Source organism: Pelodiscus sinensis, chromosome 4, assembly GCF_049634645.1.
Source record: "Pelodiscus sinensis isolate JC-2024 chromosome 4, ASM4963464v1, whole genome shotgun sequence".
NCBI lineage: Eukaryota > Metazoa > Chordata > Testudines > Trionychidae > Pelodiscus > Pelodiscus sinensis.
In genome coordinates this window covers 89,523,365-89,547,522 of record NC_134714.1, presented here as the reverse complement: position 1 = coordinate 89,547,522, position 24,158 = coordinate 89,523,365, and the positions used below count along the sequence as shown (strand labels likewise).

The 24,158-nt window shown below is 41.8% G+C and overlaps 2 protein-coding genes across 6 annotated transcripts in view; one reads left to right on the top strand and one right to left on the bottom strand.

The window, feature by feature from the left end:
• CSRP3 (cysteine and glycine rich protein 3) overlaps positions 1-17,636 on the top strand; it is a 30,977-nt gene extending 13,341 nt beyond the window's left edge. Inside the window, exons 3-6 of the mRNA XM_006111485.4 lie at positions 10,419-10,587; positions 11,685-11,817; positions 15,204-15,297; positions 16,275-17,636. Coding sequence (XP_006111547.1) covers positions 10,419-10,587; positions 11,685-11,817; positions 15,204-15,297; positions 16,275-16,348 — 470 coding nt within the window. The 3' untranslated portion in view covers positions 16,349-17,636. The remainder of the gene's footprint in view (positions 1-10,418; positions 10,588-11,684; positions 11,818-15,203; positions 15,298-16,274) is intronic.
• A 712-nt stretch (positions 17,637-18,348) lies between these two features.
• ZDHHC13 (zDHHC palmitoyltransferase 13) overlaps positions 18,349-24,158 on the bottom strand; it is a 28,028-nt gene continuing 22,218 nt past the window's right edge. For all 5 annotated transcript variants that reach the window (XM_006111481.4, XM_075927719.1, XM_075927720.1 and 2 more), the window contains 3 exons: positions 21,479-21,636; positions 19,476-19,573; positions 18,349-19,000 (listed from right to left, as the gene is read on the bottom strand). In XM_006111481.4, coding sequence (XP_006111543.1) covers positions 18,865-19,000; positions 19,476-19,573; positions 21,479-21,636 — 392 coding nt within the window. In that variant the 3' untranslated portion in view covers positions 18,349-18,864. The remainder of the gene's footprint in view (positions 19,001-19,475; positions 19,574-21,478; positions 21,637-24,158) is intronic.

Genomic DNA, 24,158 nt, shown 5'->3' with positions numbered 1-24,158 from the left:
ATTGCCATGTCCTCCTTCCTCCCACGCCTGTGCTCAGCATAAGCCCCTCTTCTATCCCTTGCAGCCAGCTCTGTGAAGCTGACTTCTTCTCCAGGCCCCACCAATATAAACACTGCAGGAGGAAGGTGGAATAGCTGGCAGGTGAGAATTCAGAGAGAGAAAAGGTCAGCATAGCAGCAGCCCCTACAGGAGGAAAGCAGTGGCGCCATCACATTTACCTTGCAGTCAGACCCGAGATACAGGAACGTTGCAGTGATAACTCTAGCAGGAGAGTGAGGAATAGGTTGGCCAGAAAATATCTGGCCTAATCTCCACCTACCACCTGGGGCAGTGGAGAATTCTAGTTTGGTTGTGGTTTGCACTAGTGTAAATGACAACACAAAGTGCACAGAAGTGGAGGATAAGGCATGAAGTATATATTTGTGCATGTGTATAACAATACAATTTTAACTTATGTTATTACATGATCATACCCTGCTTTTTCATATAGAACCAGATGTAGCAGGAGTTCTGAGAGCACTGGACACACTGCCTCTCTGCTCTCAGTTCTGTTGCCCAGTGCTATAGTAATCCTTCAGTCACTGGAAGGAGCAAAACAAAATCCTGTTTCATCCCTGCAGCCTGGGGCTGAAGCACGCTCATTATGTGGATGTCTCAGAGGGGTAACCGTGTTAGTCTGTAACTGTAAAAATGAGTAGTCCTGTGGTGCCTTAGAGTATGTCTATACTAGCCCCCTAATTTGAACTAGGGAGGCTAATTTAGGCATTTGAAGTTGCAAATCAAGCCTGGGATTTAAATATCCCGCACTTGATTTGCATCTTCCCGGCCGGTCACCATTTTTGAAATTTACAAGTCCGGACTAAATTTACAAGTCCGGACTAACTACACGCGGCAGGGACCTGGTATTTCGAATTAAAGCCCCTAAATTGAGCTACCTGTTACAGTATTCCTCCTGCAAGGAGGTTTAACAGGTAGTTCTATTTAGGGGCTTTAATTCGAACTACCGGGTCCCTGCCGCGTGTAGACGCGGGCAGTTAGTCCGGACTTGTAAATTTCAAAAATGGTGACCGGCCGGGAAGATGCAAATCAAGTGCGGGATATTTAAATCCCAGGCTTGATTTGCAACTTCAAATGCCTAAATTAGCCTCCCTAGTTCGAATTAGGGGGCTAGTGTAGACATACCTTTAGAGGCTAACAAAGGATCATAAGCTTTTGTGGGTAAAACCCACTTCATCAGATGAGTTGGAGTGGAAATACAGAATCTAAGATATATATAACAGCAAAAACAGTTACCTGTGAATTGTAGGTCTCTTGTAAATGAAGGTAATGTAGGTCCCTTGTTGTGAATGTAGGTCCCTTGTTAAATAGGCTGGCAGTGTCCCATTCATTGCTATTGATGTGAATGTCAAAGGCATGGGAAATTGCCTTTGTACAGGTTCAACCTCTCTAGACCTTGGTACCTGACCAGTGCCAACCCAGAGAATTTGCTAGACCACAGGAGGTCAATACTGTCTAGCAGCATTACCAACACTTCCACTGCTTACTGGACTCTTAGAAGACATTTAGGGGTAAATTAGCTAAAAAACCAGCACAGAATACTGAGAGCCAAGACTAGCGGCTGCAACCAACTTTATGGGCCTGTGAGAAACTTGACCACAACCATGGTAAGTGGATATCCGACTAACTAAAATCATGCCAGGCCACAGATGTTGCTGGACTAGACAGTGCTGGACTAGAGAGGTTCAATCTGTAGTGAGTTAACCGGTTAATATCTTTATTCAAGCCTAGGGAGATAGTGTCAAACATGCAAATGAACTCCAGTTCAGCAGTTTTCCTCTGTAACTGGGTGGTGAAATTCCTTTATAGAAGAGTGGCTACTTTTAAATCCATTATAGAATGGCCAGGGAGGTTAAAATGATCCCCTACAGGTTTGTGTGCAACCATTTGTGATGTCTGATTTGTGACCATTTATTTTTTGTTGCAGAAACTGTCCGATTTGGTCAATATACATGGCAGAGGGGATAGTGCATGTTCACTCCAGCTGGGACATAGAAGCAGGGAGGTGATGGCACATGTTCAGTCCATATGGAATCATCAGAGAATGTAACTGTCAAACTAACAAATCTCTACTGAGCATCTGTTAATGGAGTTCTCAGAGGCTAATAACTTGGCCAGGTTTGGGCACATTTTCACTAGGATGGGAAAAGGCATTCCCCTCCACACCCACATCAAAATCCCAAAGTTCCAAAACAGGGAGACACTGGACCATCTCACCAAAACAGTTGTAAAAAATATTTTAGCATCAGATAAACCCTATTTCTCTCTAATGCATTATTTGGAACAGATGAACTTTGGAATGCATTATTTGGAAAATTTTAGCCCAAAGTACTGAAATTTGGCAGCAACTAAAAATAAGGTCTTATAAAGGAAAATGTCTTGCAAGCTTAATTATAGGTGGCACTTACCTGAACTGAATATAATTTTTCCTGTGAACAACATGACATAAAACATTCCCTTATGCAGACTGCTGCTTACCTACTTTGTTTCCCTCTTGGATTTTAGTTAAAACACAGCTGCAGTGGATATTTGGCAGGATCTTGCTTTATAAACCTGAAACTACTTAGTGATGGTTTATGAACAGGCTCTGAGCAGATGACAGGTCTCAGAGCTATTTCAACAATACCACTTCAAGGGCTTTTGCTCCATCTGTTGTGGTGCATAGATACTCTATCGTTACGGTGCCAAAAATAGAAACATTTTATCTGCTCCTGGAGTTTCCATCATCCTTCAACTCCCACAGTAAACATAATTATCATTGCAGAACAGATGAGAATGCAGCACCAAGTGATCAGGTTCACAAATTACCAGAAGCTTCTAGTTTTATTGGCATTAATTAAAAAAAATAATTGCAAATATGTGTCTTTTTCCTGGATAGCTTTGTCTATTTTTGTCACTGTGCTGCCTATTAGCAACTAGCAACTGATCCAAAAGCCGCTGAAGTTACTGGAAAGACTGCCACTGACTTTAGTGGGTTTTATATTGGGTTGCCAGTGAGACAGTTTGAACAATGAGTTTTCTTTGTATTAAAAAAAGTGTTTGAAAATAGCCAAGTAGCCTTTTTGGAGTTCCCCGCCCTTATTTACTCACTTTGCAGCTTATCTTTGTGTGCCATTCATGTGAGCTAAGTTGACTTTTACTTCAAATTGCATAGGTGTAAATTAGATGCCTGTCTTGACAAACCTGCAGGCACATTAAGGTGGGATGGAGGAGCAAAGTGATGATTGCCCTTGTTCAAAGGGCATCCGAGAAAAGGCCAATTCCTTCTGGATTTTTTTTCTACCAAGCATTTCACACATAATGACAGAGATTTTAAAAAACGGATACCTCAATTTGTATATGCTCTCTTGGAGACATGAGATGGGTACTCAGTAATTTCAGGAAATCATACCTTTCCAAGTACCAGCTTGGGGTCTGCTTTTCCTCACCCCCTAAGAAAAAATATGAGGCACCAAAATTACTGTCTCAAAAGCTGAAGAAGTAGGTTTTGCCCATGAAAGCTCATGATTATATATATGTATATGTATATATATGTGAGTTAGTCTCTAAGGTATCACAGGACTACTTGTTCTAAAATGACTAATATTGTTTGAAAAAACTGGTCCCTATTTCCTAAATGTTATTGCTTCTTGATTTTCATAGTATTTGTGCTATTCAGAGGTTCTGGATTGGTAGTGGAATTCCGTTTCCAGAGCTATAAACAGGCACAGCATAAGCAATCACAATATAACATTGCTGGTACTGACTCACCAAAGTGCCTCACCTGATGAGGTAATTTGTAAGATGAGAGAGTAGTTTACTCTCAGTGCCCATTCACTCGCTGACTGTTCTGCTGACACTGACATCAGAGGTGCCAATTAGGCTTTTTATAACATGGACACCTATTCACTGAGAACTGAACTGAGACCACTAACAGCTGTCAGCTCTTATTAACTTTTAGCCTCTTGCAGTCTGGGCTAGATTTAAACTGGTGACCTAGTGGATAAAACTTTGTATCCTGTTACCCATGCCTGACATTTCTATGGCACCTTCCATTCAAAGATCTCCAAGAGATTTAGCAGTGAATTAATAACGTCCTTGCACAAAGAACAGAGCTGGCACCTATCTCTCTGTGGTGCGTGGTTGTAGAATTTTATCTAAATTCTGAAGAAACTCTAAATCACCAGATATTTGAGGTTCTTATTCTCTCACACCAGAGGTGAAACATAGCAAGATAAAGGAACAGAATTCCTGGTGCTTTACGCACATCAGTGACTTGTGTTGCTCAAGTCATAGTTGTTGGTGGGGCACTGCATACATTCCATCCCAGAATACAGAAAGAATTAGCACGTGAAATTTCAAGTCTAGTAACAAGGATTTTTAATAAATCTATGAAAACCAGCAGTTATGCAGTATGACTGGAGAGAAGCAAACATAGCACCTGTATTTAAGAAAAGGAGAAAAACTGATCTGGACAACTATAGACCCATTAGTTAGACCTTAATAGAATATGAGCCTGTAGAACAAATTTTGAAGGAAAGAATAATAAAGACATGGAGGTAAATGGAAAATGAGATGAAATACAACATAGGTATATCAAATACCCAAGAAAACTGATCTTTTAGACAGGGGTCATGCAGTAGATCTGGTTTACAGTAATACATTTCTTATGGCATCACCTGCAAAATTGTAAACCTGAAGAAGATGGAGATCCGTACAAGCACCGTAGACTAGGTAAGAAATTGGCTAGAGGGGTGATGACAACAGGTTGTGTTGAAAGAACTGTTGGGTTCAGAGCAAGCTTAATCTTGGGACTGATCTTTAATATTTTTATTAAGAACCAGGCACAAAAATAGGAGTGTGCTAATGAAATTAGCTGATGACACAATGTTGTAAGGCACTGTCAATACAGAGGAGGATAGGAATATTATACAGGAAGAACTGGATAACTTTGAGGATGGGAGTAACAGAAATGGGAATAAATGTCACATGAGAAAGGTCATTTCAATAGGAACCAAGGTCATATCCCTAGGGACCAATGAGAATCTCTGCTGCAAGCTGGGGGTTTATAAAGTGGAAATTATTGAGGAAGAGAAAAGTGTATTAGTTGATCACAGTGTAGGCAAATATGCTCCTAGGCTATATCAGGCCACGTATTTCCAGTAAGGATAGGCAAGTTGTAAGGTATGTACTTGAGATGAAGCCTCATCTGGAATAATGTGTACTGTTCTGGTTGGCCACATTCAAGAAAGATGCATTCCAACTGGAACAGGTGCATAAAAGGACTCCTAGGATGAACAGGGGAATGGAGAGTCTCTTTTACGAGAGAAGACTAAAATAGCTTGTCTTGCTTAGCCTAGCAAAAAGAAGTCAGAGAGCGGATATGACTGCTTTCTATAAATACATCAGAGGAGTAAACTCCAAAAGGGATGAGAGCTATTTAAGCTAAAGGACAATGGTGTCACAAGAACAAATTGACTACGAACAAATATATGCTTGAAATTAGAAGGTTTCTAATCACCAGAGTAGTGAGGTTCTGAAATAGCCTCCCACATACTGGGGTCAAACTACTTAAATAGTTTTAAAATGGGATTATGCGATGGGCTTCCTGCATACAGCAGACGGGATTTAATAACCCAGGAGTAGAGCTTAATTTGTTATGAGAGAGGTAATGGGATCAAGCAATTAAGTACCTGTGCCATTTTTTTACTTTCATAACTGACTCAGCAAATGCAGAGGTACCTGGGCTATTTATTATCTGCCAAGCCTAAAGATGCCAGGGCTCAGACCTGGCAAGCCCTGGCACAAATTAAGTACTGCTCAGGAGCTTCCATCCAGTCCTAATATCACTAATATCCTTCTATACTTCATGTGGTCCCATGTTCTCTCAGGGTATACCAACACAGCAGTGTTATTTTGGAATAACTGACTTTATTCCAAAATAACATAGTCTGCATCTACACTACAAGCAGTTATTTCGATATAATGTCAAAATAATGCCAAGCTGGAGGACTTCTTACTCCAACTCCTGTAACCCTCATTTTATGAGGAGTAAGGGAAGTTGGAGGAAGAGTGCGCTTTCTCGGGCTTCCTGCTCTGTAGACAGTGCCAATAGCCGAAATAACCTATTTCAATTTAAGCTACGCAACTGATGTAGCTCAAGCTGCATAGCTTATTTCAGCTTTAGCCCTGCTGCATAGATGTACCCTAACAGTGCATTTGAGGTTCCATGGCTGGCGCTATTTGGCCCCAAAATCATGCCTTCTTGGCTAGTGGTAATCAGGAGGATGTCTAGCTTTGAAAGGTACCAGATTCTTCCCTGCCTAGATTATTACTTACACTGCTTCTGAGAGGAGCTTCCAATTTCTAGTTACTCTTTGCTTTCTATTGAGAAATGCTGGTAGTGACACATTCAAAGTCAATCAGAAGGTGATAGCTGAGGAGATTTTAGAAAACTAGGCAGCACAAGATGGACTCTCAAGAAGTTTGATGCTTTCTTTTTTCTCACCGTGACACATGGACATGTTGTCTTCCTGATACACTACCTACCCCATAGGTTTATTTTCATAGTCAGTATATAAGGGTCATTCAGGGATGATTCATGACTGATACTAAACTTTTTCATTGCATCTGGTGAATTGTTTCAGGTCTTCAGAAGGGTTTTTTGGAGATACCTTGTGTGCAGGGCCATCCTTAGGCATACACAGAGTGTGCAGTTGCATAGGGCACCAGTAGTTCTGGGGCACCACTCTGCTGGGAGGAATGGGAAGCAGTGAGCATGCAACAGCAGGGCTGCTGGGTCCTAGAGAGACTGCACAGTCTGAGGGAGGGGATTGGCTGCTGGGGTCTCTGGGAAGGGGAGGGGTTAGAGGTGGGAGAAAGAACTCACCTGTGTGACTCTCTTCCCTGGCGTGAGGTGAGGCAGGCTGGCTGGGCGGCTCTGGCAGTATCCTTTCTTTTGCCCCCCCATAATGACCATTCTTCTCCCCCTTCCCCCACGGAGCACCCCTCTCTTTCCTCTGGCAGGGCTGGGTTGAGTGAGGTGCTGGAGTGTGGAAGGGGATGGGGGGCTGGCTGGCTGGCTGCGTGCTGAGGCAGTGGTGGACTGGCCCGGCAGGCCGTCCGCCGAAGGGCTGGCTGGCAGCTGGTTTGAGCTCCGCATGTGGACGCTGCTGCCAGGGAGCGGAGAGAGGCGGGTCTGGGGCCGAGGGAGTGATTGGGTGGGAGGGGTCGCTGAGCGCTCAGCCCAGGAAGGAGGCTGGGGCCAGGGATCCGGGAGAGGCAAGCACCCCCCATCCAGTCCTGAGGAGTGGGGGAGGGAAGAAGGCTGCCCCCGTCTTGTCGTCAATTTGTGTTGGGGGGTGGTGGTTGTTTTTGGGGCGAGGGAAGCCATGGGCCCGTAAATCCCCAGCTCCTGCAGTCCTGTTACTACATGATACTCTCCGTTTTCTTCAAACATTTCTAAGCTTCATAGTTAAAGAGAAAATCTTCGAGAGGAGATATTATGCAGGTTGTGATTACATATTTATATCCCTATGAGCATATCTGGATCTTTAAGAGGTAATTTCAGGGGAAGGGGGGAGTGGAGAGGGAGAGAGATTACAAAATGAAAAGAAAACGTACATGCTTTATTTAACTGATAGAATTTTTAAAAAATGAAGAGAAAAAGGAAGTTTGTATTAATATCAGAAGGAAAGTGATTAAAACATCAGATAGTTTTTTGGTGGACAATATTTGCAAGTTTTCTGTCTTTTGCTAGAATAAAAAGGGGCGGGAGTACAGAAGTGAGGGCAGGGGGCTGGGAAAGTTGGGGAACTCAGGGAAGGGGTTGAAGGGTGCTGGAGTGAAGGTAGGAGGTAGGGGGCTGAGGGCACAGGGTTTGGTGCGGGGCGTTAGGGCAGGAGTATAAGGTTGCAGGGCTGGAGTCAGGGCAGAGATATGGGGGACTCTTGGTAAGGGTAGGGGTTAAGATGTGTGGGCAGGGGGCTGAAAGGTTTGTGGGGATTGCTCAGGGCAGAAGATGATAGAGTGAGGGCAGGAGGGGTAGATTCAGGGCACAGGGTCTGGTGGAGGGGGGGCTCAGGGTAGAGAGGTGGGGGAGCAGGAGTCAGGGCAGGAGGGTGCAGAACTCAAGAGGGAGCTAGAAGAGATTACGGTGCTTACAAGGGTGACAATCCTGTGCTGACAACTCCTCCCGGGGGGACAGAGCTTCGCTTTCCTGTCAGCGGCTCTGCCGAGGGGGGAGAGGACCTGCATGGGCTGGGCTTGGCCTCAAGTTTGTCTGCGGTGATCAGGGCTCTATGGGCCAACCCTGGCCTTCAGCTGGCCCCCATCTTGCAGCTGTGAAGGAGGCCAGGGTTCTTCATATAAATTTCCAATAAAATGTTGACAAATTAAAAAATTATATTATTTGTATCATTCTGTCAATAAATAAGAATTTTTTCTATAGTGCTACTTCTTTAGTGCTAGTCCATCAGCATTACAGTGTGCCTAATTAAGTTAAACTGTTTTTAATAATGTGCATGTGGCAAGTTTTCCAATACTGTAAGCTTACGTTTGTGTTGCTAAGAGCAAGTCAGGCATAGGGGCACCAGTTTAATAATCCCGCTTAGGGCACCATAAATCCTAAGGACATCCCTGCTTGTGTGGAATTCCATCCAATACATGATACCAAATGCAGTTCTGGCTACTGCCAGGAAACCACCAATGGAATGAAGTTTTAGATCTTTAGAAATATTTTCTGTGGTGATACAATTTTGGCCAAAGCCATGCCTATTTCAACCACCAGGCAAGCAATCTTCTGGGTTGGGCCCAGAAGTTCTTCTTGAAAGTTAACCACGAGTGGTTAATAAAAATATGTAGCTAGCAGGCTAAGCCTCACTAAGAGCAGCTCCCTTTTTTCACCCTCAAAAGGGACCATCAGCCCCCTGTGACCATTTGACCTCAAATGTTTAGAGCCAAAAAGCAGATAGTTTAGAGGAGGTAATTTGTTTACCTCATTGCTTTATTTATCTATAGGACAGGTACGCCAAATGCAGTGCATAATGCACCAGGAATAAGAATAGAAGAATGACTATAATGGGTCAGACCAATGGTCCATCAAGCCCAGTAGCCTGTTGTCTGACAATGGCCATTTCCAGATGCTTCAGAGGGCGTGAACCGAACAGAGTAATTTATTACCCAGTTCCAGCTTCTGGCAATCAGAGATTTAGGAACACTCGGTGCATGGGGTTGCATTCCTGACCACCTTGGCTAATAGTAATTGATGGATCTACTGTCCATAAACTTATCTAAATCTTTTTAGAACCCAGTTACACTTTTGGCCTTTACAACAGTCCTCTAGTTATCGACATATGAGAGAACCTTCCCTCTTATCCCATTACTCTTTCTTTGCTTAAGAGCCATTGGTGAGGAACCTTGCCAAAGCTTTCTGAAAGTCCAAGTATACTGTAACCACTGACTTACCCTTGTCCATACATTTGTTGACACCTTCAAATAATAGATTGACAATGCATAATTTTCCTCTACAAAAGCCATGTTGACTCTTCCCCAACATATCATATTAATCTATACGTCTGATCCTTCTGTTGTTTACTATAGTTTCCACCAATGTGCCTGGTACTGAAGTGATGTTTACTGACCTGTAATTGCCAGGATCACTTATGGAGTCTTTTAAAAAAACAAACATCACATTAGCTATCCACCAATCATCTGGTACAGAGGTTATTTAAGCACTAGGTTATTTACCATAGTTAATAGTTCTGCAATTTCATATTTGAGTTCCTTCAGAACCCTTGGCTTCCATGACACATTCTGTTTATCTTGGATATTTCAACAGTTAAATTATACGGTAAAACTCCAATGGTCTGGCATCTGACGGTCCGGCACTCCTGATGGTCCGGCACCATCAGGAACCCGGAAATGCTCCGGTCAGTATTCCTGAAAGTAGGAATAAGAGATCCTCCGGAAAAGGGCTTTATTCCGGAGGATCGAGCCAGTCTAGACGCTTTTTTCCGGCTTTTCCCCAAGCCGGAAAAAAAGCGGCAGACATGTTTATTTAAATCCCGCGGGGGATATTTAAATTCCCCGCGGATTTCCCTATTCCCACTTTCAAAATTAGCATGCCCCTTCCGAAGAAGGGGCCAGTGTAGACATAGCCGTACCGTGAAGTGGCTAGCCATCAGAACTCCCCTCTATTTCTGCTATATTCTTTTTTTAGATAGGGTTTCCAGAAATAAATTCTGTGTTCCAGATGAGGGCATAAAATTGATTTATATTAATTATTTTCAAGAGCAGAATAACTTGTATTGAAATAATTCTGAGATAAGTTAATATTCAGATTTGTAAATAAAAATTTTATATGCACTTTTCTCTATTCTCAGTGGCTTGCAGAAAAGCTCTGGACAGTACCACAGTAGCAGCTCACGAATCTGAAATCTATTGCAAAACCTGTTATGGGAGAAAATATGGTCCCAAAGGTATTGGGTATGGACAAGGGGCAGGGTGTCTCAGCACTGATACTGGAGAACATCTAGGCTTGGATCTGCAACAGTGAGTTAAATTCCATTAATTATATCTTCTACCTTTATTAGCTACTTCATTAGGTTTCCATAATAACATTGAGCATAAGTGGCACAATAGGCACAATCATAGGTTTTTCTTCCATGAGTCTTGTCATTTCTGCCAATTTTTAATAATGTTTAGTCTCTTGAAAAACTTCTTTTTCAATTATTTCCAATTCCAAGAGGCATGAGGTTAACTTTTTTCTTGCAATAAGAAAATATCTATTATTAATCCTCTCTCATGGATCACACACCACTTTAAGGTGCTGATTCCCAGATCGTGACTCAACAGAGAGAATCCTGACTGCAGATAACTGTCTGTCAATAATGTGTTTTCTGCTGGCAATACTATAATGAAGCTAATCTAGCCATACTGAAGCTTAGAGAATGTATTATCAGTTATTCTTTATCACAAGCACATTCATTACCGTTTGTGGCACAGCAGCAATTTTTGACTTTCTATAGGTTTAATGACATGTTGCAGTCTGACAATCTAGTAATTCAAAGGTCACTATATGAGTGACTAAGAGCTGATACTGAGTTGGGCTGATAGTTCAGACATATAGATTGGAACCATTTTTCTGATGCACCTGACCTTTACATAGCATAGGCCTTTTGAAAGCAACAAGCAAAAACTACCTGCTGATGCCTTACAATGAATAAAGAAGACAACATATCAGATTCCTGTCTCTTTTTATTAGCCTCTTCTTGACAAGTCTCAGCAGGTAGCTGATGAGAGAGTTCTTTGCTGCGTTGTCTTTTTCAGTATATAGTTAATAAAGATATTTTTTTTAGTCTTCCCACTTGCCTCCCCCTTTCTGCTAAATAGTCTTTTTGTGCACATGACCACTTCCCTCCTTATGGATGGCTGTAATGTTCACTAAGACCAAAGCAATATTATCGTTAATACTGTAAAATGTGCTTTTTATTTTCTTGTATTATAAAGCAAGCTTCATGTCCTGTGAACTAATTATGTAATGTTGATTAACCTTTCCAAAATGCATTGAATTGGAAATATTTTGAGAATGGAAACATGATTTTTCAAGTGATGTTTAGATGTACTGAAAATCTCCTTTTTTCTACCAGCTCTCCAAAACCTGCTCGCCCTTCTACACCTACCAACCCCTCAAAGTTCGCCAAAAAGTTTGGAGATGTGGAAAAGTGCCCCCGCTGTGGCAAATCAGTATATGCTGCAGAGAAAATAATGGGAGGGGGAAAAGTAAGGCAATGTTACATGTTTTAATTGTTTTTTTTTAAAGATCTGTTTAAATTGTTTGGTTTTAAATGTTGCTGAATTATACCAAATTGATAGTCCTTGATCTTTAAGTCGTCTTTTACCTGTAGACCAGGGACCATATCAAGAGCAGGAAAACAAGCTACCTGACTTTGGTAGGCCAATGTATCACAATCCTGACCTGGAGGATCTCTCTCTTACAGGAAATGGTAGTTCCATCTTCATTGCTCAGCCTTTGGCAAAAAGCATGCCATTTAATCACCAACTAATTTCACAAAAGCTACTTATCAGAGAGTAGTAGGCTACGTCTACATTGCAGGTTTTTTGCACAAGAACAATTGCTCTTGCAGAAAAGCACATGGCAGTGTGGATGCGCTCTTGCGCAAAACAGTTCTTACGCAAGAAGCCTGCAGTGTAGCCATAGCGTCCTTTGGTTGCAAAGTTTCTACAAATGAAATGCTTTGTATCAGATTTCCCATCTCCTCAGCTGTTTAGTTTGGCTCCTGTTGTGTCACATTCTTTTTAGGACAGCAGGTCTCAATCTTTACCATTGTGTGACTCTTACAATAGTTTTTTAAATAATGTTAAGACGGTGTCTACTCTATGTTGGCATAACTCATGTTGCTTGAGGGTGTGAATAAACCACCTCCAAGCAACATAAATTACACCAATCTAAGCACTCGTGGGCACAGTGCTATGTAAACAGGAGAGCTCTTTCCTCTTCCCCGTGACATAGCTTCTGCCATTTGCAGAGGCAGTTTTATTATACTGATGGGAGAGCTCTCTCCTGTTGGCATAGAGCCCCTTCACCAGACATGATGCAGCACTGCAGCTGCTTCAGTAGAGCTGAGCCAACTGCAATACTGGACACGTAGACATGCCCTAAAATGCCAGCTCCCCCAGCCCCAGAAGCTCCCCTTGATGAAAGGGTGTGGACTCTGAAGTAGGGATGTTCAATGGTGTTTTAATCAGCTAACCGGCTAGCCAATGGAATTTCCATCGACTAGTCAATTAATTGATAAGGGGGATAACCGCAGAGCCATAGTGGGGTTACCTCTCGGCCCTGGGAAATAACCCCACTGCTGCTCTGTCTTTTATATGTATTAAGAGCCTGGCTGCCAGGCTCTTAATACAATTAAAAGGGCAAAGCGCAGTGTGGGGTACCGGGCACAAGCCAGGAATCAGCAAGACAGAGGCAGTAAGGGAGGAAGAAAGAATAAGCTTGTCCGATAGTTGACTAGTCACTTTTATCCCTATTCTGAAGCAATCTGTTCACAATCCTCAGGTTGTAAACTCGCTCCATGGGATAAGTGTCCTCAAACTTTGTCACTCTATGAAGCACATATTAGTTGGGATTGGTGGTCCCTCTTTAGTGTTCCCAATTACAGAAGCCAACTCCTCTTCCTAAACTTTCATGTTAGCCACAGCAAATGCTTATTTATTTTAAGATTTTAATGATAGTGTAGTTGGGGAGAAAAAAAGCCAGTGTCATGTAACCTGCTCCACTTTATGGATTTCTGCTTGGAAACTGATGATCTAGGATGATTCACTGAAAATGCTTTGCAGTCTTGAAGTGATGGCTAACATGCAATTACAGTATAGACCGTGGGGCCAGAGTCAAGTGCTGATCCCCATTTGAGACCTCTCAGCTAGTAAGAAAGTCATTAGGAGTCACCTATTATGATAGGGTGCAATGATGAAAATCAGCATTTTGGCCTATTTTGACTAAAATGGAACATGTTGCTGAGATTAAATGAAAATTAATGTAACAATTTAAATCTTATTAGCCAAAGCAAATATAAAACTACAACCCTTTATACAGTAAAACTCCGATGGTCTGGCATCTGATGATCTGGCACTCCTGATGGTCTGGCACCATCAGGAACCCAGAAGTGCTCCAGGCAGCCAGACCATTGGAGCTGCTCTGTCCCCAGCTTCCCCGATTCAGCCGCTGTTAAAACTCATCAGGGGCTGACTCCAGGAAGCCCGAGGCAGAGCTGCTCTGCCCCAGGGCTTCCTGGAATCAGCCCCTGATCAGTTTCAGCAGCGGCTGACTTGGGGTGTGTCTAGACTACAGGATTTTGTCAACAAAAGTGGACTTTTGTCGACAAAACTATACCTGCGTCCACACTACCGCTGAGTTCTGTCGACAATGTCAACAGAACTCAGCAGTTTTGTCGACGCTGGTAAACCTCATTTCACGAGGCATAACGCCTTCTGTCGACAGAGTTCTGTCGACAGAAAGCGTTATTGCATGTAAACTGTCCTTGCGTCTACACTGCCATGTCGACAAAGCACTTTGCTTTGTCGACAGACCTGAATGTAGTGTAGACGCTCTTTGTCGACAGAAGCTTTGTCGACAGTATCTGTCGACAAAAACCTGTAGTCTAGACATACCCTTGGGTACACCTGGGACAGAGCAGCTGGGGTGCTGCCGGGTTGGTCTCATAGCGCCAAGAGTTGGTGCTATCAGACCAACCCAGCAGCACTCCAGCTGCTCTGTCCCAGGCATCTGGATTCAGCCGCTGTTGAAACTGACCAGCGGCTGACTCCAGGAAGCCCGGGGCAGAGCAGCTGGGGTGCTGCCGGGTTGGTCCAGTAGCGCCGAGGTGCGGCGCTGTGGGACCAACCCAGCAGCACCCCAGCTGCTCTGCCCCAGGTGTCCCCAAGAGCAGCTGGGGTGCTGCCGGGTTGGTCTCGCCGCACCAAGGGTCGGCGCTACCGGACCAACCTGGCAGCACTCCAGCTGCTCTGCTGCAGGCGTCCCCGATTCAGCCGCTGCTGAAACTGACCAGCAGCGGCTGGATCAGGGACGCCTGGGGCAGAGCCGGACTATCAGAAGGAGGGGCTATGAGGGGTTTGGGGTGGCATCCCCTCCAACCCCACCTCACCCCATCCCAGACCCCTCATAACCCCCCCTTCCGATAGTCCGGCAAATCTGATAATCCGGCACCCCCTGGATCCTAAAGGTGCTGTATTATTGGAAGTTTACTGTATATTGATGGTTGGGATTTTTTACTTTATATAATCTAGTTATGATTCTTTTGCACAGGTTGAATCTCTCTGGTCCAGAACTCTCTGGTCTGGAAATATCCACCATCCGGAATGATTTTAGTTAGCTGGATGTCCACTTTTCATGGGTGTGGCTAAGTTTCCCATGGTTCCATGAAGATTGTTTACAGCTACCAGTCATAGCTCTCTGTTTTTTAGCACTAATTTACCCCCCAAATGTCCTTTCATGTCCCAGTAAGCAGTGGAAGTGTTGGTAATGCTGCTAGATAGTGACCACTCATGGTCTAGAAAATTCTCTGGTTTGGAACTGGTCAGATCATGAGGGTTGTATAATGTGATATCTCTGCCTTCTTTCACAGCCTTGGCATAAGACTTGCTTCCGTTGTGCTTTTTGTGGAAAGAGCCTAGAATCTACAAATGTTACAGACAAAGATGGAGAAATCTATTGTAAGGGTAAGTTCAATCTTATTTCTGTTCTATTACTGAAAATATCCTTCTAAGTTGCTCTACTCAGACAAGATGTAGGCATCATCACCTATTTTTGTTAGATATCTGAATTTAGGAAAGTATAATGAGTTCACTTCCTTTCTTTGCTTTGTACAGTCCCATACCAAAATTACTGTCTCATTTTTGGGGAGTGAATTTAGAAAGCAAATTAATCTGTATCTTCTTTCATAAATATTAAGTAGTCTCAAATTTGGAATCTCTTGCCACCAAGAATCACATTTGTCCTGCAAAATAATGTGTGGACAAATCCCTATATCTGTACTGGTCCTCACTGACTTCAGTGGCTTTCCACAAGGACAAGAGGGGTCTGGCCACAATGTTTTCATTATAGGATCATGGACCTACATGGGATTTTCCCCTAGGAATCTTACATCGGGAATCAAAGATCTTCATAAATATGCCAACATCACTGAAGATAATAGATTTACTTTGGATTTTTCTCAGATAATGCAAGTCCACAGAGTCAATCCATCCTTAAAAATAGGCTGAAAGGGGTATGAAGAATTTTATATTAGTGTTCTAGGCTGGGATTTTCAAAGATGATTCAGGAAACATTCAACAGGAATTCTGTTAGATCCTTTTTGAAATCCCAGCCCTAATATTTATTCCACATGCTCTGCAAACAACGTTCATGTGAATTAGAATTTGTTCTAGTACCTATAACTTAGATTTTCTCAGTATTTTACAGTACTGGAAATTGTTCTGAGAGGAGCTTGACTTGATCTCACCCAAAACTAAGAAGTTTGTGTATCTCAAAAATAACAAGAATGGACAAAGTTACATTGTCAGAGTTGTGGATGTGCCTGAGAAAAATAATCCATGTTTGCCACTGTACATAGTTTACTGTGATTCCTAAGAATGTTTTTAGTATAATTACTACATAAAATGCTCTTTACTAACATCTTTCTCCCTTCCTTTTGCAGTTTGCTATGCAAAGAACTTTGGTCCCAAAGGAATTGGGTTTGGTGGCCTCACTCAAGTGGAAAAGAAAGAATGAAACTTTTTATATCAGGCACATTTCACATCTCTGTTGATGCCACAGATGTATTGATGGCTAAGTAAAACAGTGATGCATTGATAAGAACCTAGGACATTTTTAAAAACTTCTACTTCTCCAAACTCACTAGAAAGCTTTGTAAGCTTATCTCTCAAGAAATTATTGCAGTAGCTAGAAAATACATTTTGACAAAATGGATGTAAGCTCATTCTATACTGAAAATAGCCTAATATTTTGCTACATTCTAATTTGTTTGTAATAATAGAATTTCTTAATATGCTACTTTCCCTGGCTAATGTTATATAGTTTTTGGAGTTTAATGTGATGGTCCTATAAGCAAGGGGCAAAGGAAAGTGTTTTGGATGTATACTACTCCAAGGGCATGTCTACACTACAGAGAAGTATCAGAGGGGCAGCCGTGTTAGTCTGAATCTGCAAAAGTAGCGAGGAGTCCTGTGGCACCTTATAGACTAACTGAAGTGTTGGAGCATAAGCTTTCGTGGGCAAAGACCCACTTCGTCAGATGCATATGCTCCAACTCTTCAGTTAGACTATAAGGTGCCACAGGACTCCTCACCGCTACTACAGAGAAGATCAATCCTCTGGAGGCCAATCTTCTAGCATTCAATTTAGGCCTTATGTAGACCCGTAAAATTGAACAGTGAGAGCAGCCCCCGCTGGCATCCGGTACACCTCGTTCTGCAAGGAGTAAGGGAAGAAGGTGAAAGCGTGAGAGTCCATCATTCTCCCGCAGTAGGGACGCCGCGGAGACTCGGCTTAAGGTAAGCCGAATCCAGCTACTCATTTTGCGTAGCTGGATGGCGTACCTTAAGATGCTCTCCCTGGTCTAGCAGACCAGGTCCAGCACAGCAGAATCTTTCCCATTTTCTCTACCATCTATCCTACCATAATTCCTTAGTAAAATACATTGTTATGTTATGGTGACACTAGTATGAGAGGATTTTTTTTTTTTAAAGGCGCATTTCTAATCTGTCACAATAGCAAACAATTTCAGGCTCCCTCTTCCTGAGAGAAAGAGAAAGGGAATAAAAGACAGATTTCTTGAATTGGAAGTCATATTTTCATAAAACAGGAAAAAAAATCAAAGAAGATGTTAAATCTAGTTTTGTATTGGTAGGTTTCTCTTGATACAATAAACTGTAGATACTGCTTTCATGATATGACTGGTTAAATTACTTGGCTCTTATTTGGTCCTCTAATGCTCAAAGCACTCACCTAATTCACCAGGCTCAATAAATAATACCTCTGTTGAAACTGTAAGAAATCTCTGGTTTTATTTCATTCTAGTTTACTGCTAAACTACTAATAATGGATCATATTTTGAATTGTCTCTGATTAGTGCTCTTTATTTGTGCTTTTTCCCTCCCCTATAGCTAATATTCCCTCTAACCTTTTCCATCCATGCACACAAAAAATTTTTATGTGCACTGGGGCATATGTAAGTATGCCCCACCAACAGAAATACAAAAAATCTAGTTATGGGCACCCTAGTAATCAGCTGGGCAGCATTTGTAGATCACCCAAGTGGCCGCACAAGCACAAAGGGAACACTGCCTATCGCCATAAATGTCATTTTTGTTCTTTTCTGTTACAATACAAATCTCCTAGTTGGACACAGTGGGCTCATGCTGTGTGAAGTCCATTTGATGTCTCTGAAAAGTGATTCATATCAGACTCTACATTTTCCAAATACAGCATTAAACTATTTACATTTATCAAGGGTGCAGGTACATTGCTTGGGAGTATGGTAGCCCTACCTTGCAGCCTGAAATATTGTTAAACATTATCATTAGGTTTTGGTCATGTACCTACTTAGTGGCTGAGTTCTCCATTTCAAAGTGACACTGGGGTAAATGAATGCAAGATTTAGTCTTCTGATCAATTCTTGTTAGACGTTTAAAGAAGCAAGATAGGCCTTTGCAGTTATGTTTAATGATTTTTAAAGATGTAAGTTTCAAACTTTCCCTTGAATATTTAAAAAAAAAAGGAAATGTAAGCATGAAATCTAATTTATTTCATGTGAAAGCAAACAGTAAGTCTAAACAGTGATTCTGTACAGATTTACATAGTATAAAGACAAATAAGTTATCAAAAATACAAGGTAGTGTTAAAAACTTTTTGAAATAGTCAATTCAAAAATGTAAAAAATAATTTCCCTTAACAAATGTGTTCTTTGTAGACACAATCTGAAAAAAATCTTTAAAAGGTATTATATACGATTTCTGGAGTGTTATATAAAAATTTCTCATAAAAATATACTTTAAGTGACATCTCATAGTTATATGAAATTTCAAATTGTTAAAGTTGAAAGTACATACAAACCACCACTGCAATGCTTTCAGATCTGTTTTGCTGTAATTTATGATAAACTGTACTATTTGAACAATAGTAACAATATAAAATTTAAGGGCAAGAAAGTTTCAAAAGAATTTGAACACAATATTAAGAATATCCAGTTTTATTTAGCTTTCAGTTTGGCTCTTTGGTGCTTTTCTTCATACAGAATGAACATTTTTACCTCTTGCAGGATGAAATAGAGTATATTGTTTAGTCCAGTCAACTACGTTGGGTGTGAACATACCAAAGCAACGGCACTGAAAAAAGTCTGCAAGGTTCTGAAAGCATCCATGACTGGAAATCAGAGAAAACTCTATTAATAAATGTAACAAAAAAAGAGGGCCAACACAGCAAATATGGTACACTAAAGAGCATTTCAAAAAGCACAAAGCTAATAAGAAGGGTTCTTGCAGAAGAAATTAAAAAACAAAAACATTCCCCCCCCCCACCCTGCCACGTAAATAGGTTAAGTTTTCACATATCCTTTCCAACCTATATAACACTTAAATGTTAGGAAAAGGAGAATTCAGTAAGTGCCAATTAGAAGCATTAGGGTTGATCTGAAATTATTACCAATAGCATAAAATAGTAAGCTGCTGGAGCTCTGGACCCTTTCAAAAGTCTGGCTGGGGGGATGCTAACCTGACCCCTGCCACTTGTCCCTCAGGTATATTCAGCAAACACTAGTAAATTTAACTTTTATTTGGTAGTAATTAAAGATGATTAATTCCACTTCCTTAAAAATAATTCTCTTAACAAAAATACTTACTTGTATGGAGTTTTCCGGAGAGAAATAGCTTGCTTGGAACACCTGCTCTGTAATGTGAGGGTTATTCTTTCATGTGAGGTCAAGCCCAGAAAAGCAATCTTCAAGGTGGACAGGGTATAGGGAAGGAGATAATTGAAATGTGGATATATTAAAGCAGTTAAATAATGGACACACACAAATGCAATGTATTTTTCTCTCTGATAGAAACCAAAAAGTTGGGAGTGTCAATGTCAAAACACCCAACTCATCCCTAATTAGTTCATGGTGCCTAGATGTTTACAGAGATTAAAATGCATGGTTTCCACTCAGAATAATACAGAATACAGAGGTGGGAAAAGACCTATTACATCATTGAAGTTATCTAGCAAGGACAATGTGCAGTAATACCTTGATATAAGCCAGCAAGAAGAGGACAGAGCTGGAGCCATATTTTTCAAATGTCCTCAACTGCATTTGTTATCTTACATCTTTCCATTTATATATTTTTGCCTATAATTTCTCATTGTCTATTCAATTGTCTAATGTTTAATTTCCTTTAACATAGTCTAATCTATTTTTAAACACTCATAGATCAGTGATTTCTGAAGAAACCAATGAAGCTTTAAAAAAAGCTTAGCTCAATGAGGGTAAGTCTACACAGCAACATTATTTCAAAATAACTTACATTATTTTGAAATAATTTAGTCCGTGCCTACACAGCAGGCAGTTATTTTGAAATAATATTGAAATACAGGCAGTCCCCGGGTTACGTACAAGATAGGGACTGTAGGTTTGTTCTTAAGTTGTGTATGTAAGTCGGAGCTGAATCTGGACGCCAGTTCTGACTTACATACAGATTCAACTTAAGAACCCCAGGCATCCCCAAGTCAGCTGCTGCTGAAACTGATCAGCGGCTGATTCCAGGAAGCCCGGGGCAGGGGCTTCCTGTAGTCAGCCATTGGTCAGGTTCAGCAGCGGCTGACTTGGGGACGCCTGGGGCAGAGCAGCTGGGGTGCTGCTGGGTTGGTCCAGTAGCGCCGCTGCTCCTCGGCGCTACTGGACCAACCCAGCAGCACCCCAGCTGCTCTGCCCCAGGCGTCCTGATTCAGCCGCTGCTGGACGTAAGTCGGATCCGCGTAACTCGGGGACTGCCTGTACTATCAAGCTGGACGATTTCTTACTCCGACTCCTATAACCCTCACCATACGAGGAGTAAGGGAAGTTGGAGGAAGAGTGCTCTATTTCTGTAGATGCTTCCAACTTTGAAATAAGCTACGCAATTGATATAACTTGAAATAAGGTACACAAATTGAGCTAAGCCCTGCTGTGTAAACGCAACCTAAATGTCTAACATATTCAGATGTATATACAACAGATCCTAATCTGTAAAACAAATCTGTTTTTTGAATAAAAGTACCAGCTTGCCTTCCTATACAGAGTTGTTCCAAGTTATGAATCTTTGAAAAACAAGGTTTAAAAAAAAAGTTGATACTTCTAATCAGAGTAGAGCCATGATCATATTTTTATCTTAGTTGGACTTAAAATAGATTAATCAAGAACTGCTAAGCTACAACACATATTTCTCAGTTCAGCATTAATTAAATCACTAGGCAAAATTATCATAAAACCATAAAATATTTTTAGAAAGTGACACCAGTTGTATTTATCATTTTGATTCTTTCCCACCAAAAACTTGATTTCTTAACTATTTTCCTAAATATTATTGTTCTGCATCAAAACCAATCAAAACCTATAAATAGCAGACTTCTGTTAAAAGGCTTGATTTTGAGTATCTTTTTAGACTGAGTATCGGAAACAGTCTCTACACAACTAGACATGGAACCAAAGGCAGAGCCCTGGGAGTATAAGGGGTGGGTCATCCTTACATATCCCTGCAACTTGATCCTGATGGGCCAAGGAAAGCTCGCACAACGTAAGGCCTTTAATCAGACAAGTCTGCCAAGGATTTTTTTTTTTAATTCGGAAGTCCTCAAGAAAAGCATGTATATAAGGCAAAAAAGTACCTGATAAAGCTGAATAATTAGCATCAACGAAGTCCACAAAGTATGAAAACACACTATTGTAAAGATGTACAAAACCCATGGAGAACAAGACACTATCTGTGTCAAGTAAGTCCACGCGCCGTCTTGGTGGTAAGTTGTTGCACAATGTTCTGACCAATCTGAGAATAAGCAAAGTTGCCTTTACTAAAAAGAATAATTAAACTACCTAAGATCATCAGATCTTACATTGCGAACTCTAGAAACAAAACTTCTATGTTGGATGTTAGCACTTACAACAAGAATACCGATGCAGTGACCGCATGCATACTGCATGCAGCATATACATTTAACAAATTACAACTGGTGTCAGAAATCATAGCAAGTTAATTTATTTATACACTATGCAATCATACTACATTAGTATGGTCCATTTATTCAGGATTGCTCCCAGTGAGCCAATTTAAACCAAAGAAAAATGTGAACTGAAGGTCCTGTCCTACAAAAGATTATAGACATCTATGAAAATTGGTCTGCCAAGATGGGCTAAATAGACGTTTATTATATTGTTATTAGAAAACTTACCTGGTGCTGCCTGGGGTTGACACAAGGGTGGCAGAGAAGCAACTCTAGAGGCTCTCACTGGCACTCCCTGGGCTTGGCTGAGGAGGGAAGGGGGGGCTACACAGGCCAGCTGGACATGGGCATACGGTACTGAGGGAGGAAGGGGGTCGAACAGGACTGTGATATCTGGCCCCGGTGGTATTCCAAGAAGGGGGGGGGACTGTGGCAATGGGGGTGATAGGATTTGGGTTAGGGGGGGCCACTCAATTGAGCCCTGTCCCCAGATGGCCACTCCTTTCCTGGTGTGGCTGCCCCCAGGCGTCATTTTGCAGTATAGTTGTCCCCTGCGCTCACTGTCCTGAGTGGTCACTGTGCAGTACTGTATCCCTCCAATCAGCCCTCTCCCTTTCCAGGTTATGAAAAACAATCGAATTCCAGGCACATCCCATTTTCCTGGCACAACCAAACTCTGATCGTGCTTTAAGTTAGGATAAGAGGAAGCTCCAAAATGTGATGGCCCTATCTGTTACTGTTTATGAGTTCTTGAATAAATGGACTTGGAGACAGATGGATAAATCTCTAAAATTATATTGATGTATTATATATACACATTAATTACTATACAGTTTTATTTCATGAAATGGACACCCAGTGTATTGGATGGACCCTAAAGGATGTTTTTATAAAATTAAACAATAATATTGCAAGGCAATGACTACTACTTCACTGTGTTATTAGTACTTGAAAACATTGCTTAATTATGGTTTTAAATAATCATTAAAAGCATCTACAGTTTATGACAGCTTTTCGTTTGCATTTATTAATCCAAGGGAATACAAAATAAATGTAAATGGAGAATATATTTGATCCATGACAGGGGAAAATTAGTGCTTCCACCAAAGTTATAGAAATATGAAGTGGATCGCATTAGTCCAAATGTTTTTATATCTTTGAAACATCTACAAGTCTGGGTGATGTGCTTTTACATATAAAAATATAAAAAGCTAGGAAAGTTTATTTTTAAGGCTCCAACTCAGCAAACCAGTTATGTACTTAAAGTTAAGTACATGCTTAAGTTCCACTGAAGTTTTAGGATTAAGCTAGTTGTCTAAATCCTAAAACTAAGAGCCATCCCTGGTTTTGGATCAAGTGCAATTTTTTCTTTAGGACAATCCTACATTTTTGCACATGCAAGACTCTCATTGAAGCTCAGGGTAAGTACTCAAGACCAGACCTCATTTCTTATAGTGTCATGTATACTCACTTTACTTCCCTATATGTTACCACTCCTCATTTCCATATATCATTATGCAGAACAGTTTGGATTTTTCTTGGATAACATCACAGTTCACGCTCAGATAGAGTTGCCAATTGTCTAATCACAGAAACCCAAACACCCTTCCACACCCCTTCATAGGTCCCAGTCCTGCCACCCGTTCCCTGAGGCCCTGCTGCCATGTCTGAGGCCCACTCACTCCATCCTTTGCTCACTCTGTCGCTCTCTCTCCCCATCACTTACACTGGGCTGGAGCTGATGAGCTTGGAGTGTGGAAAGGGACTCACACTTGATCCCTGGACAGGGATGCAAGCTCTGGGAGGCAATGTGGGTACAGGAGGGGATTCAGGCTCCAGCTAGGCAGCACGTACCTCAGACAGTTCCCAGAAGCAACTGGCATGACCCAGCATCCCCTAGGCTCAGGGTGGCCAGCAGGCGGCTCCATGTGCTACCCCTGAAATTCTCAGTCAATGAGAGCTGCAGAGCTGGCATATAGGACAGAGGCAGCACACAGAGTCCGCCTGACTGCCTCTGCACTGTTGGACTGTCTGGACATGCTGGTCACTTCCAAGACCTGTGTGGAGTCAGGGCAGGCAGAAAGCTGCCTTGGCCCCACTGTGATGTTGATTGCACTAGGGATGTAAGTGACTAGTCAACTATCCAATAGGCAAAAGCTTATCAGATAGCTGACACACTAGTTAACTAGTTTCTTCCCCCCCTCTCATTGCTACCTCTATCAAAAAAAATCAGCAAGAGGCAGGGGGCAAGAGGATGGGGTGCTGGGGGAGCCGGCTTAAAAGCAGGCTCCCTCCAGCTCCTGCTGGAGCTCTTGTACATTTCAAAGCGGAAGCGTCGCATGGAGCC